This window comes from Cibotium barometz, chromosome 19 (assembly GCF_041138505.1).
Source record: "Cibotium barometz isolate CiBa-2024 chromosome 19, ASM4113850v1, whole genome shotgun sequence".
Taxonomy (NCBI): Eukaryota; Viridiplantae; Streptophyta; class Polypodiopsida; order Cyatheales; family Cibotiaceae; genus Cibotium; species Cibotium barometz.
Window position 1 is genome coordinate 31918350 of NC_141064.1, and position 19241 is coordinate 31937590.

Genomic DNA, 19241 nt, shown 5'->3' on the forward strand with positions numbered 1-19241 from the left:
TACACTATTGCTCTTCCTTTGCCTTCAGACAGAGGATCACCTGTGTTGCAATGCTTGTGGTCTGTGCACTGAAGTTGAGAACAATGGGCATGATATTTTTGGTCTCCTGCAGCCTTTTCAACAAATCAAGAACAATGGCACTCTTTCCAACGCCTGATACACCTTGAAATAGAATGGAGCGTTGAACTTCCAAACAGACCTCCATCAAAAAACTCATTTTGGTACTATCTTGCGTAGGAACCATCAAAGTGAAAAAGGGTGCCCCTGGAGTGTATGTGAAACCGGGGACTAACTCTTCCCAAGGGGTAAAAGACTGATCTTTTGGATTGAAGAAGTACTCATAGACTGTGTCACTGGCAGGAAAGGTCACAATAACCTCCAGATCTTTACGGAGGAAAGTATCGAATTTCTCTTTGCTATGATGATCGATGTTGCCTCCCACTGACCACACAAAAGAGAAGCTAAATATTTTATTTACAATAGGAATCAATGTTTCGAGGTCTTGCTGGAATACAATTTCCCTAGACGGTTGACACAGTGCTTGAAAGTAGAAGCAGAGAGTTGTCACAACATTGATGTTCACAGAGGGGATGTTTTCTTTGCATTCTTGACGGAGAAACTTGAGCCCAGAATCTATGTAAGTGTCGAAGAGATTCCATATGTAATCAATGACTTCTGCAACATTATTTTGTCCCGTAGAAATCAGACCCATAAGTTTTTGTAGCCAGGTCTTAACATATGGGCGCCATCCGAGATCTTCAGGCGGCACATACACCATACCACAACGGCTGACTGTAGCTGGTGATGCAACAGCAAGATCTTGCACTTCAAAAAGCATTCTCATTGTCACTGGATTCAGCTTTATACGCTCACCATTCGGCAGACAAAGTACACAGTTGTCATCTAGCACTGTGTTCATGTTTTCAATCCATATGGCATCTACGGGACCATCAAAAACAACCCATTTTCGGTCCAGTGTTGTATCGGTAACACATTGTCGGATGATGGTGCTCCCAAGCCCATCGGTCCATTCATTTGTCAACATGTTATACTCACCATAAAGCTCACCCATCTTTATGCACTTTGGGTTGAGAACATAAGAGCGTGTTACCTGAAATGCGGGGTTTGGATTTCCAGATAAACAGAGTTTTGTCATAGCTGCTTGCAATATTTGGTAGCAGGTGGTTTTACCACCACCTGTGGGTCCAACTTCCATGACTCCAAACCGGACATTCATGGTTTCATACAGCTGAATGATCTTTATGACAAATTCTGGAGCCGGTTGTAAACCAGCTTCAATGATGCATTCCTCCACTGCAGCTCGTAGAAGGCCAAAATCTTGTGCCGGAATACTGGCACCTGGGAAAAGATCAGCAATAATGGCAAGAAACAGACTAACATCTTGAGAGAGAAACTTGGGAAGATTGCTGTCTTTAAAAGCTCTTATTAGAACAATATCTTCATTCAGGCCAGGATTGGATCGCTTCAAAGAACCAGCCATTACAAGCACAGACTTCACTGCTCGCATGCCGAAATCATAGTGATCTTGCTGGCTGAGTTGTTCACTAGAGAGCTTGTAAAGCTTGACCATCTTGCGCGATAAGATCTTTGCATTAGCAAAACCTTCTGAAAAGAGCATCACTTCAGCTACAAGTGCATAATCAGGGATCATCATTGAAACAGGCCTAAAGAGAACCTTCAAGTTGTCGGGGAGTTCTGTGCGACCCGCATATCCTGGATTCATCGTTATAAAAACACCACAAGTTGGTAGCAGCTTAATCTCTCTACCTTCAAAATTGAAGCGTGACATGGTGGATTTTAGAGCATTTTGAACTGTAAGAAGCTGCTGGGCGACCACTGAAAGAACCTCAATGTCTATCCGATTAAACTCATCAAAGCAAGCCCATGCACCACATTGTGCAAGACCTGCAAAGAACTTTCCCATAAACTGAAATAAAGACATAAAACCCCGAGTTTCCAAAATCAGTATTGTTGCAAAAAATGGATTATGGTAATGGCACTGGGATCCTCAAAACAGAAGAATCACCTTATAATCTAAGTTTTCACCACAATTAAAGACAACACATTGTACACCAAGAGCCTTTGCAAGATCCTTTGTTGTCTCAGTTTTTCCGGTTCCTGCAGGACCTGCAGGGGCCCCGCCTAGCTTCAAATGCAATGCACCAGTCAGAGTCATATAGCACCGATCTGTTAAAGGCGTTATCACAAGCCGTGACTGCGCTCCTAGATACTCATAACCATAAACAAATCGAGCGTTTGTTTGCCTAACAATGGAATCATCAGCATTGTCATCCCAGTAATACCGGAGTTGCATTTGCCATCCGAATTCTGTTGTTTTGTGGACCTTATCTCTGTTGAATGACAGAAAAAGACCGAGTAAAGTTATGTACAATTACATTGAGTTAAAATAGCTTAGATTATGAGAGAGAGAGAGAGAGAGAAATGAAATGATATATTAACGTCTCTAAGAGGCCATAGTGGCCTATGAGACCAAAACTGAGAGTCCATCTGAAGTTGGTGTCTCATCAAAGAGAACAACTAAATGAGACTAAAAAGTACAATAAACTGATTGTCCCACAGTTATAAGAACAGAACTGCAAGACTCTGAGATGATACTGAGTAGAAAATACTGGAAAATATTGAAAAATGTATATCAGGTAGATCCATGTATGCTGATCAGTTGAAGTGTTGCCCTCTCCTAAGATCAAGTATCTCCGCCATGGGGCTGTCTAGAATGGAGAGGTCGTAGAAGCGAGGTAGGCGCCTCCGATGCCGAGCAATAATGGCTCTGATTTGGCGATGGTGAGGATGCCGTGGTGAGAGAGAGAAGAAAGAAAGAAAGAAAGCTGTATTAACGTCTACTAGAGGCAAACTCGACCTATGAGACAAATCAATGTACAACTGTCGATGTCCTCTGGATGTCTAGAAAAAAAGGACAAAATGAACATGAAATAAACTATGAAAATACTAAGCTAGTGGGGGAGTGTGATGGATGTAGCACTACTGCTAGAGGCTCAATATGCAACCTATATGCGTAGGGTATACAAGAATGCAATACAGATCTGTCTAGCTCCAACCACTACCATAATGGGGGTGTAATATGTGATACATAGGCGATGGCGAGGTAAAAATCCCTCGGAGCATGATCTCCGGGTGTGAGTGTAAGTGAGCGAGCCGCTCCTGGATATGGTGTTGATGTCGAGCCCATATCTCTGTAATCTCTCTCTGATGTAGTATGGGAGTCTGGTAGCCTGGTGCTCTCGGTCTCCGTTTGGCTGGGAGGTCCGCAGCGCGCTCAAGTGTAACCCCCTCCTGTGTAAGGGTAGGCACTGGGATAGATCTTTGGAAGAAATCAGTGAGCTGGAGCTGTCGCCCACCTCTCCTTGTGGTATGAGTCCGTAGAAGCAGTGTCTCATGCGCTGTGTCTCTAGCAAGAACTGGCCAAATTTGCGCGGTCTGTGGACTCCATGATCTGGCGGAGTGAGGGATGTCCACTGAAGATGGTGGTGTATCTCTCTCTAATGACACTATATGCTCTGCATCTGCATACATAATGCTTCTTACTCTCAACCTCCTCCTGGCATAGTCTGCATATCCTCTCTGCTTTGGGGATCCGTGTTGCCCTACCTGCCTCAATCTCAAGCTGGTGTGATGACACTCTGAGTTGGCCAATCACCACTCGGGCACTGTGAGGCATGTACACATCCATATATCCGAGTCGCTGAATGAATCCATCCGTTGAGATACGCATAAACTGATCTCTGTAGTATAGCATCTTCGGCGGTAGAGGCTCACTGGGTGTAATCCAAGTCTCCTCATGGTATCGCTGCCATAAATCTTGCCGAAGGACTCTATTCCTCTCACTGTGAGAGAGCTGGATGTGTGGTGCATGTATATCATACTGGAAAGGTGGCAGGTGATCTATGTTGAGACCATGCTGAGTGAGCCACTGTATCATCTGTGAATACCATGATCTCCTATCTCCACTCTTTGTGAGCTGCCTGGATGCCTCAAAAGCTCTATATGAGAGTCGATCTGATGGCATATCTCTGATCCTCTGTATGAAGAAAATCGTCAGGAAGAGGGCCTCTAGTAGCATAGGAGGTGCAACAAACTCCTCTCGGACAATGTCATGTGGGACAGAGGGTTAGCCGCGAATCATCCGTGAGAGCATGAGAATCTAAGGCCAATATCTGAGACCATGTGGAGGTGGCAAGCCCAGGTGCCCATACTACTGCAGCATACCTCAAAGCAGGGGTGACTAGTGTGTCAAACAACCACCCCTTCGTGCAGGGCTCCTGGAAGTGTGCCTGGTGACATTGTCTCTCTAGCATGGCCAGAGCTACATACCCTTGTGTGAGTCTATCCTTGGCTACCTGTGCCATAGTAAATCTTCCTGGTGGAGTCACGAATGTAATCCCCAAGTACACATATGAGTCTACCACCTCTACCTGTCCTGCTGCTAGTGTGAAGATGGCCTGTCGTCGAACCGGCCCTGAGGTGTGGAGAATCATGACCTTGGTTTTCCCAAGGTTCATTGTAAGCCCCTCTGTGTGCAGAAGTCATTGAGTGGATGGAGATGATGCTGTAATCCCATCTGTGACTCAAAGACCAAAATAATATCATCTGCATATAGCATAATGTGGACTATGGTACCTGAGATGTCTACCCCATCCCCACCACCGTGAACAATGAAGTCAGCCACCTCATCAATGTATAGCCCAAATAGTGTAGGAGAGAGTGGGGCATCCTTGCTTCACACCTATTGTGCTAGCAATACCATTAGATAGCCCCCCGGGGCTTCATATGCGTCCGAGGACCTGCTCATATAAAGCATAGATGCCCCAGACCATCTCTGATGGGACCCCAATGACTGGAGGCATTGGAAGAGTCTCTCCCGTGGCACCATGTCAAATGCTTTCCGGAAATCCACAAAGCAGCAATATAATCTCCTCTCCCACGCCCTAGCCTGATCAATCAGACATCTCAGAGTGAATATATGGTCAATAGTGGAGAAAGCTCGTCGGAATATCCAGCCTGCCCTGGTGCTCGCAGTCCCTCCTTCTCTGCATATGAGCTCAACTCTATGTCGAGCACTGCACCATAAAGTTTGTTGGCCAATGTATGACCAATCATGATAGTCCTGTAGTTGCTGGGGTCTAGCATGTCTCCCGCTTTGTGGAGAGGCACGATGGTGTGCATAGTCCACTCAGCTGGTAGGCCCTCCACTAGTGCCCTATTAAAGAGGTGAGCAACAAAGGGTGCCAGTATGTTTGTTGCATAAATAAGATGCTCACTCTGTATACCTGTGTGGTCAGCCAATCTCCCATGCATCGGATAGCTCTCTCCACCATCGAGGCGGTAAATAAAGTAGAGGTGGTGGTAGGGCGGGGCTCCTGTGGATGTGGTATGGGCGGTTGCTGAGAGATATGGTAGAGGCTCTTTGCATATGTGTGCCATGTGTGTGGATCCTCAATTGGGGTACGAGGGCGAGGCTCTCTCATCCTGCGCCATGCAGTGGCTGTATCTCTACTCATGAGAAGGTGGTACATATCCCAATACTATGCCTCCTCATATGCACGCCTCTTACGGCGTGTGAGGGTCCGTATCTGTCAGCTCGCCTGTCTTTGTGTAGGCCCTAGTGCTCTCTGGGCACGGAGGTGTCTGTATAGCTCTCTGCACTCATCATCATACCACCGATTCTGGGGCATGCTCCCAGATCTATCTGTGTGTGCAATGTGTGTATGATGGGGGAAACTGCGGGTGGCGGCCGTATGTAGTAGAGATGACATTTGAGTGGTGAGTGTCTAGGGGTGACAGGGGATCCATCTGGAGTAGCCCATCATATACATGATGCTCATATATGTCTGCCAGGTCATGGGTGAAGTAGAAGGTGGTATGCGATGCTTGTGTGGGTGCTAGTGTGGAGCTCGCCAGTGACAGCAAGAGGTACGTGTGATCCGCATCGATAGGACAGGGGGGGATGGTGAAAGATGTCACTGCCTGTGTGGTCTCCATGGACCCCATGATGTAGTCCACTGTGCTACCTCCCCCTGACCGTGGAAAGCATGTCAGTGCTCCTAAATCCTGCCACTGTCTCATCCCATTATAAAAAACAAGATGGTGTCAGGCTCCCAACTCAAGTAGGTGATGACCATATCTGGTGTTATCCGGCCCCATGTCCTCTGACACCCTGCAAGCTCCTCTAGTGTGTGCATCACCTCAGGGTGCTCGAAATCATAAATGTCGCACTGTCAGCTCTGTGTCCATGCATTGAAGTCCCCCATAAGGAGGACTTCCCCCAGGTTGGAGTAGTGTATGATCTCATCTGAAAGGGCTGCATATGGTGCCTCTCCCAATGGCCCTGTGTCCTCCTCCTCCTCTCTACTCTCCTCCTCTACTGTCATGGCATGTCTCGATTCTCTAGGAGAGAAGTAGCATAGAGCAATGCATAACACCCTCTCTGCCGAGAGCTGCAGTCTGATCCACATGTATCTAGCCTCCTAGTCACGTGCTACCACCCGTAGACGCTCATGTAGCTCTCGCCTGAAGAGTACCGCTATACCTCCAGATTCTCTCGATGTGCTCTGCCGTGTGGTCCCCCTGTGTGTAGACTCCCACTGATAACCCTCTACTTTGGGTAGCCCCCTCTCTTGGCTCTAGTGTGTCTGTGTAAGTAGTATGATGTCCTGTCCCTCCATGACCTCCTCCATCCTCCCAGGATGTGTCCAAAGTGCTCCATTGCAATTCCAAACTGCTGTGTATCTGTGAATCTGGATCCTCCATAGCCGATGTTCCATAGGCCACCTTGCGCTAATCGGTGGCCTTGCAATCGATGATAAGACGACCATCGCGATAGAATGCTCTCTTGCACTCTTTCCGGGCCTATATGACTCTCGGCATGCATGTTTTCCTATGTTCTATCTGCATCCTCATAAGGTCGTCATCTAAATAGATGGGATCTCCCTGTAATCCTCGTAGAATCAACCTCTTCCTCATGAAGGTGGCTCTCTCCGTCTCCCCTGCAAACTATAGGATGAGGGCTCGCTTGCGTGTTGAGTCTTTCCCGGCTCTCCATGCTTTGGTGAAGGGGAGAGGGTCCTCTTCCCTGTAGCCGAGCTTCGTGCATAGAAGCTGTCCATCTTTCTTGGGAGTGCAGTCGGGTTCTCTCAGTTATACTTGTGACTCGAATGTTGAGGCGGTGGGCCTGCCTCATCTTCTCCTCCTCAATGGTGGTGTGAATGATTTGGTGTTCTTCCCTTTGAGTCTCCTCCCTCACCTCTTTACGGATGTTCTTCTTCACCACTTCAACCCATCCTGATTGCCTAGCTTCAAGTTTCCCCTCCATGTCTTTTGTGATCTCCTTGGAGATCTCTTCTTTGATGGCCATGAGAGTGTTGCCTGATCTCCCCTTCTACCTTCTCGGTGTTCTTGACAGCTACTAGTTCTACTTTCAATGTATTTACCTCCTCCTTGAGTGCCGTGTTCTCTTGTTCAAGTTCTGCGACCCGTACTTCGAGGGCCATGATGTGCCGGTGTAACTTGTTCTCTTTTTTTTTTTTTTCCGGAAAAACGATCCTTCTATTAGTTAATGAGAAAACGCCATAAGGCTACAAAGCTCACCTCGCAAGGAGGGATAAAAACACAGTGAACACCTGAGCTCCACCCCCGTGGCTGGCCGCTCTCTGGGGGGGGCTACCTAGTAGTACATGTGGGAGGTGAGAAAAGCCAAACTGGAGGCCTATAGTGCCAAGTGACATCCTCGCCCCTCATGGTGAGGAAAGGGCCAGGCTGCCACGTGCGGAGGAAAGCCTTGCGGCGCCCTCTCATGCGGTCCGAGTCGCCCTGGAGTTTCCCCCAGTGTCCTCTCAAGGTGTGAATGATGTCCACCCAGAGGGCCTGTATGACCTCCGCCGGTGGAGTCGCCTGGCGGTCAATGGCCTCCCTGCATCGGGCTCTCCATATGTGCCAAGCCGTCATGCTGCTGATCATCTCCCATCTGTGCCCGACCCCCTCCTGAGGGGCTGCCAAAGAGAAGTCTGGCGTCGGAACCACCGCCATCGCCCTGTCAGAGACCTGGATGGTCGCACTGCCAGGGACGTCCTCATATCCAAGGGCCGGGCCGCTGTCCGTGGCCCAAGCCACCGCACCCCACGTCACCAGCATCTCACCTGGTGAGCCTGCAAAAACCATCCTGAGAGCGCGCTGCCATACCTGCTGTGTCTGTGGGCAATCCCATAGGCAGTGCTGCTGCGACTCCTGTGCATGGCCGCACTGAGGGCAGGCCGCTGGGTGTCTGCCAAAAGCTAGCCAAGCCCCCACAGCCAGTCCTCTATGCGCTGTGAGCCAGAGAAAAAGCGTCACCTTCCGGGGCCGGAAGCTGGCCCAAAGGCGCTGCCAGAAGTCCCTAAGAAAGGCAAGGGAGAGCCCCTGTCGCCGCCAATGCTCGGTCGCCGCCGGGGTGCTCGCTATCCTGTGCCTCTGAATCCGCCGCCCCAGCCTCGCTGTGTACTGAAAAAAGGGGATGCCTGGGCTGGTGGGGGCCGAGTAGGGATCTCGCCAAAACCACTCACCTGGATCCCACTGAAGGCGAATAAGAGGCCTGCTGTCCCAAGCCCATAATCTCCAAGAACAGTCCTCCCCTATCGAGGCCGGTGAGGGGTCTACATGCCACTGTCTCTGATGAAAGCCGACCACCCGCACCCTCTGAAGAATACAACCCTGGAGCCCATCCAAATCCAGTCGTGTCCTCTGAAGCTGGCCACCCTCTCCCACCTCGACGAAAGTGAGTGGGGCGACTCTCTCCGCTGTGCCGCAGACCGCTAGAAGGATCTCATGCCGAGTAAAGACACCCATCCACTGTGGAGGTGGAGGGTCCTGTACTGGGGTCCGCCACTCCCGGGGGATGGCCGCCTCAATGTCCTGTCTCATCGACTCTCTGCCCCTCATCCCACTGAGTCTCCTCTCCTGAGCCTCTAGAGGCAGCTGCTGAAAACATATCCAGTCGTCTAGGGACTGGGCTGTGGGCCGGAGCTCAACGGGCCCCACGACACGTGAGGCCGCGATCCAACCATATGGCCGCTGGGAAGTCGAATCAAGGGGTTCCAGATCAATGGCTGCCTCAGGCGGTGTAACTTGTTCTCCACCTCATTGAGGTTGTAATCGGAAGTCTTCTTGTTTTCCTTGATTAGTGCCTTCATTGCCGTCTCGAGGGCCTTGAGTTTCTCTTGGAGACTCGGAGCCATTCGAGATTATTTTGCAGTGCTTCCCATAGGCATGCTGAGAGAAATGAAATGATATATTAATGTCTCTAAGAGGCCATAATGGACTATGAGACCAAAACTGAGAGTACATCTGAAGTTGGTGTCTCATCAAAGAGAACAACTAAATGAGACTAAAAAGTACAATAAACTGATTGTCCTACAGTTATAAGAACATAACTGTAAGACTCCGAGATGATACTGAGTAGAAAATACTGGAAAATATTGAAAAATGTATATCCGGTAGATCCATGTATGCTGATCAATTGAAGTGTTGCCCTCTCCTTAGATCATGTATCTCCGCCATGGGGCTGTCTAGAATGGAGAGGTCATAGAAGCGAGGTAGGCGCCTCCGATGCCAAGCAATAATGGCTCTGATCTGGCGATGGTGAGGATGCCGTGGTTGGGATCCTGGTGGGCGTGGCCGACGAGCACAACATAAGATAACTGCTCTATCAGTGGTGACTCCCTGGGAGCGTGGTCGGTGACCTGATGGCCCAATGGACGAGGTATTAGGAGGTGTGTGGGCTGCGTTGCTGGTGCTGGTGCCGGTGCTGATGCCGAAGAAATCTGTCAGGGTCCTATGTCTAGGTATATCATGGCTCGGCCTCCTGTCTGCCAAGAGGGTCTCTTTGTGTCTCCTGAGCTCAAGTAGAAACAATCCCAAGCATCTCTAATCCTCAAACTCCATGACCCTGCGTAATGGCCCAAAACCCTCTCGAAAGAGGCAGTGATATCTCCATCGGATCTCATAATAGACTGTACATCGGCAAATGTAGTGTTCCTCTGTCTCTACCTCCTGGTAGCATAGCTGACAAATGCGGTCATCCAGAATCTGATGCACATATCGCCCTCTCTCAATCCGCAGCTGGTGTGATGAGGTCCGGATCTGTCCAATGGCACAACGTATCCCATGTGATAGGTGTACATCCATGTACCTTGGGCGGGTGATAAAATCATCTGGTGAGAGGTGTAGAAAATGGCTCTTGTAATGAGCCATTTTCGTGCCTAAGGGCTCAAGGGGGCTAGTCCATGTCCTCTCTATGTCCACTCTAATGATATCCATCCTGATCACATGGTTTTGCTCTGAGCGGGTGAGATCCAAAAATGGACAATCCAGACTATACTGAAAGGGTGGTAGTGCCTTTATCTGCAAACCATGTAGGTCAAACCATGATCTCATCTGAGCGTACTAACAATGAGTATCTCCATCCTCTACCAACTGTATGGATGAGGTCAATGCCAATCGGGAGTACCTCTGCTGAGGGAGCTCCCATAGCCGCTGTAAAAAGGTAACTGCTTGGAATAGGGCCTCGGTTACTACTGGTGGGGCACCCAGCTCAGCCCGAACAATCTCATGTGGTATTGATGATTTGCTCCGAATCATGCGGGCAATCATCATAATTAGTGGTCTCTCCATTTGCCTCCATCCCTCATCTATCCCTCTCTGAGATCTGTGATGTATCCTGGGCCCCCAAATTGGAGCTCCGTACAGGAGGGTCGGTGTGACAAGCGTATCAAATAGCCACAATTTGGTGCGTGGCTCCTGAAACTATATATGTGCACACTGCCTCTCAAGTGCCCCCAAGGCTCCATTCCCTCGAGCTAATCTAGCTGCTGCTGCCTCCCTCAAGGAGAAACACGGTCCTGTGAAAGTAACTCCTAAGTAGACATATGACCTGACGTACTCTACCGGCTCCCCTCGGAAAGTGAATTGAGGCTCTGATCTCGTCACCCATGCTTGTGTGGTATTAAACACCATAACCTTGGTTTTCCCAAGGTTCACTATCAGATCTCTATCTACACAGAAAACCTGTTATGCATCCAGGTGTCTCTATAATCCTTTCGGAGAGTCTGAGACTAGAACAATATCATCAGCATATAACAAGATGGGTATCAAAACCCCTGCCAGGCATGCCCCTGGGCCTCCCAATCTGTTTACATAATCAGAGACCGCATCAATGTACAGTCCAAAGAGGGTGGGCGATAGCGGGCATCCCTGCTTCACCCCTATCGTGCTGGTCACCCTATCAGATAGTCCGCCTAGAGCTCAGACTTTGCCTGTCAGAGACTCATACAAAGCATATATCCCCCACTGCATATCCTCGGGTACCTCAATGTCATGCAATCTGTGCATAAACCTGGCACGTGGTACGGTATCGAAGGCTTTGCGGAAGTCCACAAAGTAGCAGTATATCCTTCTCTTCTCTGCCCTGGCCTCTTCAATAAGTGCCCGAAGTGTCTGTATGTGATCCAAGGTAGTAAATCCTCTCCTGAAGCCAGCCTGTCCATGTGCTCGATGACCATGCATCTCTGCCCATCGGCTCAGCTCCGACTCCAATATAGAGTCATATTGTTTGGCCAAGTAATGACCAATCATGATCGTCCTGTAATTGCCTGTTACCATGGGGTCCCCACTCTTAAAGAGTGGTACAATGATATGCTCTGTCCAGCTTGTCGGGAAACCCTCACAAATGGCACGATTAAACACATGTACGATGAGCGGAGGCAAAGTGTCTCGTGCATATGAGAAGTGCTCTCCAACTAGCCCATCATGATCCTGTGCCTTTCCATCGACAAAGTGCTATGGCTCTGTCAAGGGTGACTCCTCCTAAACGACGTCTATGGGATGTCTGGCTCGTCGCGGGGGTAGTCGAAGTCCTGGTCGTATCTGCCAGGGTGGTCCTGGCCCTGAAAAAATCTGTCATGGCTCGCTGGCAGGGTGGATCCTGGTGTGTTGTCCTAGCTCGTAGGAGAGCCTCTCGATGGCATCTCAGCTTCAAGAAGAAAAGCCCCAAACACCTTTGATCCTCAAACTCCATCACATGTCGTAATGGTCCAAAACCCTCTTGGAAGAGACCAATATCTCCCTCGTATCTTATAGTACACAGTACATCGGCATATGTAGTGCTCCTCGGACTCCACTTCCTGGTGACATAGCTGACAAATGCGGTCTTCTGGATTCATCCCCTCATACTTGCCAGTCTCTACCCTCAGCTGATGTGATGAAGTGTGGATCTGTCCAATGGCACTGCGAATGCCATGTGAGAGATGGGTGTCCATGTATGTAGACCGTGTCACAAAGCCATCTGGGGAGAGATGTAGAAAATGGTCCCGATAGTGGGCCATCTTCGTGCCTAGTGGTAGGGGGGGCTGGACCATGTCCTTTCTGCATCTAGCCTCACAATGTCCATCCTGATAACCCTATTCTGCTCAGAGCGACTAAGGTCCAAGAAGGGGCAGTCCAGGCTGTAATCAAATGGAGGGAGTGCATCAATCGTCATGCCATGTAATCTCAGCCAGGTACACATCTGGGTGTACCAACATCGTGTATCGCCGTCTGCTGCTAACTGCCTGGAAAAGATAAGTGCTAGGTGTGGGTATCTCTGTTTGGGGAGCTCCCATATCCTCTGCAAAAATGTCACTGACTGGAACAGGGCTTCGGTGACCACTGGTGTGGCTCCTATCTTTGCTCTGACAATCTCATGAGGTACTGATGGTTTGCTCCGAATCATGTGTTCGATCATAGTCCCCAGTGGCTTCTCTAGTACCTGCCATCCATCATAGAAATCTCTCTGGGGTCCGCGACCTGGTAGCGTCTACTAAAGAGAGAGAGAGAGAGAGAAAAGAAAGAAAGATATATTAAGCTTCTACTAAATACCCAATGGGCCTATGAGACCAAAGTGATACAGTAATGTCCATGGCATATCTCATCATGGAGAGAGAGAGAGGAATTGATTAGTTTCAAGCAAGACATGTAAGTTATGTATGCAGATGCACAAAAAACATTTTTTAAACACCTTGTGCCTTTCTTGAGAAAAAGTAATTATCCATGACAACCTGATCAAGTCTTCAAGAATGTCCCTTGCATGGACATCAATGGTAATCAAAGCGGTCAAAATGCGTCTTTCAAGTGCATGGAGGTCACTTCTAACAAGTACTGATAAGTCTCCCAACTGCTTTATGCATAGATCTTTATAAGTAGAAAGCATGAGCTCTATGTTTTCTGCCTTTTCATTCTCCAGTGTGCTTTCTACCGTATGGCACCAGTACACCTGACTGATCATTATGACAAGCTGAGCAGGGTGCTTCAACACCCATTCCTTTCTGGGCCTTTTCGCATAGTCCATGTATGCTGCTTTTGACATTCTTTGGTGGTGTCACGAAAGATTATCGGTGTGTTAGAGTCTTCATGCGATCTTGAAATTCTTAATTAACATGCTTTGTGTGAAGTAAAAAATTCCAAAAACTTGTATTTGCTAGTATATAGAATAAGACTATGTTAGGGTCTTCATGAGATCTTGAAATCTTAATTAAAATGCTTTGAGCCAAGTAAAAAATTTCAAAAAGTTGTGTTTGCTACCATATATAATAACAGTGAACTTGATACAGACCTACGAAGGCTACTGATCATATTCTGCTCGACTGCTGTTAGCCAGTTCTCCACGTTTCCACGAGCCTTCAGATTCTTCCCTAAGGACACCTTTTCACCTTCACTGGAAACCATGGCAAAAATGTCTATGCTTCTGGGATCATCTCCAAAATCAAGTCTTCGAATCCCGTCTGTAAGGGTGGATGAAAAAGATGACAAAAATCATATGATACCACTCTCTACAAAGTTCATGTTTTCTGCATGACTTGAATAAGAAATGCACTTTGCACTTAGTAAAGTAAATGGTTTTCACCTTGAGCTCTTGTATTTTCTTTTTCCTTTTTTTTTTTTTCAAGTTGCTGTGTTTTGAGCTCATGACCTTTTGGTAGGGATTGAAATGTCCAAACACTAGGTCAGTGTATTTCCTTACTAAGCGGTGTTAAAAATTCGAATCTTCCAGATGATCAGAGAGAGGCATCTACCCAGCATCTCAGAGGGAGTCACCGGCAGATTGAGCGTGCCCCTTCAGGTGTGTTGGGATTCCCGAAGCTAGAGGAGGAAGAGGCTCTTTTCTTCTATTCCATTTAGTTTGGATGGCACATAGAGAGATGTGATGTACAAGTGATCACACCCATTCAGTGAGAGTATTGGGTCGCTCTAGGAAGCGTTGGTGTACTGACCCTTTCCTTGTGATGGTTACTCATGCATCATGGTGCCTATGGCTATATGGTGAATGCCCTGTCAGATATAACTATTAGGACCCTGGTGAGTGGGATAGATTGACATGACTAACCCCATGAGGAGCATATGTTTCTTCAGCTACACTTTGCATAACGCTAGGTTGCTAATGCTTCGACAGACCCAGAGAGTTCTCACTCTTGGGCTTCACTAGGAGATTACACCCCCATTAAGAGGCGATTTTGGAAGAGACCCTCTCGTATAGGAGGAGCCAAATATTCTACTTGTTCTAGATGTTTCTACATGGTGGGTTACCCACAAACCAGTGGAGATCTATTTTTGGTGTGGACCCCTCTTGTCCCAGATGCCCAGCTCCATCCAGCTTATGGGACTGCAGAGGAGCACAGAGAATTTGGGTATCTATAGCCCAGCTCTTGGGAAGATTAAGGAATGATCCTATCTATATTACTTGGGTTGCTTTTGCATGGTTGACTCAGTGTCGCACACAGCTTCTTTTTGAGGCCAGGGGAGCAGATCTTGTTATAATTTTTCATAGGGGCATCATAGATTTTCACTTGAACTGCGCAACAAAACACAGGAGATTTAAGAGAGTGAAACCATGGTATTTTCTTCTCCTCCAGTCCTACGGGGCTTTTATGGAAGCATAGTGCCCCCGATTAGTTGACATCTCCCTACCTTTTGGTTTGAGATCTCCCTTTGTATGATTTTATTTTACCTAATAGATCCAACAACATTCTTCCAAATCCCATGTGGCATTCTTCTCAATGGAACTAATCTCTAATTCCATGGCCTTCTGCCATGTGGGATGTCCCATTGCATCCTCAAACTTCTGAGGCTCTAATTCAGCATCCATCACCGAGGCCATCAATGCATAATTCACCTGAGATGGGGCATTCTTTGTGGCTGTTCTGATTCTCCCTAAAACTGGCTGATCCTTGGTATCTCTAAGTGTCAACCGTGCCCATTTTGGAACTGAAATTTCTGCGTTACCACTGGCTGTACCACTGGGTGTGGCATCCTTTGCACGACAGTGGTAATGTGTCAAAACATGTGGCTGAACACGTGGCTGTCCGTCCCCACTAGCTGGCTGCCCATCTGGAACACTTGAGGGAGAAACACCCTCAACATGTGGCACCAATGCTGAACTGGGTGAGGAAGACGAAGCAACCTGTGGAGATCCCATCTCATCATCCTCAAACTGAATTATATCAAGAGGTACATCATCATCATATGGTGGAAAGTCCACATTGACTGGCTGCATTACTTGATTCTCTGCAAAAGCAACATCTCTGCTTATGATAAACTTTCTAGTAATAGGATCATATAGACGGAATCCTTTACTTTCAAGGCTATATCCCAGAAATATGCATTTGACACCCTTGTCATCAAGCTTTGTTTTGTGTTGGGCTGGAACTAAAGCATATGCAACCGATCCAAAAATTCTGAAGTGATGAACCTTGGGCTTGTACCCATGAAATTCCTCAAATGGAGTCTTATCAACCAAAGCCTTGGTTGGGCATCTGTTCAAAATGTAGGTGGCTGTAGTAATGGCCTCTCCCCAGAATCCCTTTGAGATCTTCTTATATTTTAGCATGCATCTAGTCATCTCCATGAGTGTCCTATTCTTCCTTTCGGCAATAGGATTATGTTGAGGTGTGTATGGCATTGTCAAATGATGCTTGATGCCACATTCCTGCAAGAACCCTCAAAGGCATCTGAAGTGTGCTCTCCCCCTCTATCTGAACAAAGTGTTTGTATCTTTGAATTGGTTTGATTCTCAGCCATAGCCTTAAATATCTTGAACCAATAAAATACTTCTGATTTATGCTTCATGAGGAAAAGCCAAGTGAACCTGGAATGATCATGAATAAAGATAACAAAATACCTTGCCCCTCTATGAGTAGTCACATTCATGGGGCCACACACATCACTGTGCACTATCTGCTATACTCTTGTTGCTTTGACATCACCCTTGCCATCCTTCTTGAAAGGTAGGTGGTGTAATTTTCCAAGAGCACATCCTTCACACACTTCATGAGCTGGCTGCTGTAATTTAGGCATCCCAATGACCATCTTGTTGTTATACAAGTAGGTCAATGCCCTGTGATGAACATGGCCAAACCTTGCATGCCATAAATCACTCTGAGAAGCACATGATACAGCCATAGCATGCTGAGTATAGGGCTGAGCATCAAGCTTGTACAACCCTTTCTAATAAGTACCTGTAGCATAGCCCTTCTTGGGATCCTTAATCCGGCATTGGCCATCCTGGAACTCCACCAACATGTGTTGGTCATGAGCAATGGAAGAAACAGAAATGAGAATCTTTTTCAAATCCGGCACATACCAAACATCACGGACGTATTGTTTCTTCCCTGAACCATCCAAAAGAATAGGAACATGTCCCACTCCTGTGATGTCTTGTGTAGCATCATTTGCACAAATCACCTGTCTGCCATGAACAGGTGTGATCTCCTCAAACCAATCTTTGTGGTGTGTCATGTGCCTCAATGCACCACTGTCCAAATACCATGTGTCAGTGGTAGCCAAAGATGCATCAAGTGTCTCTGGCACTGGCTCAATAAGAGCATGGGCATGTGCATGAGCATGTGCACTGCAATCACTGCATTCCCCCCTTGTGTCAATGATCTCATGATCCATTACACCAAAGGCAAAGTCCTTGTCATTCTGTGCATAATGAGCATGAGATGAGGCATTTGAATTTTCAGCCAGAGCAACAAAATTACTGTTTGTAACTTGCCTCTTCTTCTCATTTGTGATTTTTTTGGACATTCTGCAATGTAGTGACCTAGCACCTTGCAATAATTGCATCTGCCCTTCTTCTTTGGTCCTTGACTAGCATTATTGCTTGCATTCCCCTCATTCTTGGGCTGATATGCATGGCTGTTCTTTTTCTGAAAATTACCTCCCTTGGTCTGAAATTTGCCCTTCCCTCCGAAAAGTGCTTTCTTACCTTGGCGGGAAGAATGGGCAAAATTGGAGGTTCTCTCCTCTTCCTGTAAGAGCAGCCCTACCAACTCATCAAAAGAAACAGGGGCAGCCCTGAGCATAATGGTCAAAGATGTCACAAAAGTACCATAAGAAGGGGCCAGGCTATTGAGAGTACTAACTTTTTTTCCTCAGTTTCCTCATCAACACCTGCCAGCTGATCTCTAAGATTAGTGATCTTTGCAATATGCTTTTGACCTTCCTCCATTTTCAAATCCTTGAGTTGATTGGTCAATGCAAGAATTCTAGCCTCATTCTTGACATGATACATGCTCTCCAGCTTATCCCGTGCCACCTTGGCACTTTTGCATGACTTGATGGTTGACATAATGTGCCTCTTCACTGAGAGGGCAAACAATGACAAAGCTTGGGCATTCGTTCTATCAAACTTCTTCTGCTCATCCAAAAGAGTAGTAGATGGAGCAGCTGAGTAGAAGGTGTCTGACTTGTAGTGGATGAGCTAGTGCTAGCAGATGCTGCAATAGGCCTAGTCTCATCTCCACTCACAATGTCCCAAAGACCCTTGCCAACCAAAATATTCCGCAGCATAAATGACCACAATGCATAGTTGGGACCTTCCAACTTATCCCCTTCGGTCATGGTGCCAAAACTCTCTGAAAGAGACATGGTGACTTCACAAACAACTGACTGCAAATACCTACAAGTAAAAACAATGCAACCCAAAGCAAACAGGCTATATGCAATCACTGCAAATGGCAACAACCTCTGCAACCCAAATCTGAAATCTGAAAGTGCACCTCAAGTGCAATAATGCATCCAATCACTGCCAACACAATCTGAAATTGCAAGCTGGCAACTGTGTCCAAGCAATAGTTACCTGTTCACCGAGTTCCTGAGGGCAGGGAGTAGCACGAAGAAAGACGAGCTGAATACTGTAAGAATTCGTAGCCCACAAAAGTCCAACTTCTGAAGCTTAGCTCAGAATGAAATTCTGAGTGCATGAACAGCTCCGGAAGGGGGGTATTACTCCAAGACACTTACCTACACAGCTTCCAGATCACTGAGATTGATTCCAGGATGTCAACTCCACCAAACAGTCTGTAAATTGCGTGCGCGCGTGCGCGGCAATGCGCAAACTGAACAGACCTGCTCTTGGTAAGCACAGAAAGAGGGCTGAATGCTGGGCGACCTCAAGAAGAGAAGAAACGCAGCAACCTTCGCGACAAACTGGCTGGAAACAGGATCACGAGCACCACTGGAACACCGGGGAGCTTGGGGAGCGATGGGAAGCAAGGCAGAATCCGGGTTCTAGTGACGGGAGCTCTGATACCACATGAAGGAACAAGATGGAGACAAGTAGTGAACACAAGTGAACGAATGTGCTCCACACAGGAAAGCTCCAATAGATGTTCGATAGAATGAGATACAAAGTACTTGGTATATATAGTATCCAAGTAGAACATGAAAAATCGACTAAGTCCTAGTCTACCCTACAACACCATATCTTTGTATGTGTCTACAATGGGCCCACCGACTACTGCTCTCTAAATCTCCTCTCTAAGGACCCCGTGCCTCTAAAAGCACTATAGTCCTCTCAAACCGTGAATATTCCATGAGTCAATCCACATAACTAAGATCTGTGGGAGGCCGAATGGTCGGAACTACCCTCCACTTGAAGAGTCTTGGGCTCGGGTTTCGACGGAGAGTAGTCACTGTCTGTCCTAGGGCAAAGCCACAGCACATGGGCATGAATCCTGCCCTCTATGTGGAGCCACTCTCTCCAAGCCCTTACTCTGGCCTCCATATGCCACAATGTAGGAAATTGTAGGAGGAAGGGGTACGGCCATTGAAACATGAAGAAACACAAAAAGAGCACCTCTAGGCTGGAGGACACCATCTCCCCTTCCAGATCTCTGTGG

At 47.5% G+C, this 19241-nt stretch overlaps 1 protein-coding gene across 1 annotated transcript in view; it reads right to left on the reverse strand.

Annotated features, from left to right (window-relative positions):
* LOC147628461 (uncharacterized) overlaps positions 1–14400 on the reverse strand; it is a 128893-nt gene extending 114493 nt beyond the window's left edge. Inside the window, exons 1-4 of the mRNA XM_086813611.1 lie at positions 13676–14400; positions 13122–13430; positions 2048–2372; positions 41–1948 (exon numbers count right to left, since the gene is read on the reverse strand). Coding sequence (XP_086669737.1) covers positions 41–1948; positions 2048–2372; positions 13122–13430; positions 13676–13788 — 2655 coding nt within the window. The 5' untranslated portion in view covers positions 13789–14400. The remainder of the gene's footprint in view (positions 1–40; positions 1949–2047; positions 2373–13121; positions 13431–13675) is intronic.
* Between the last annotated feature and the right edge of the window lie 4841 nt (positions 14401–19241).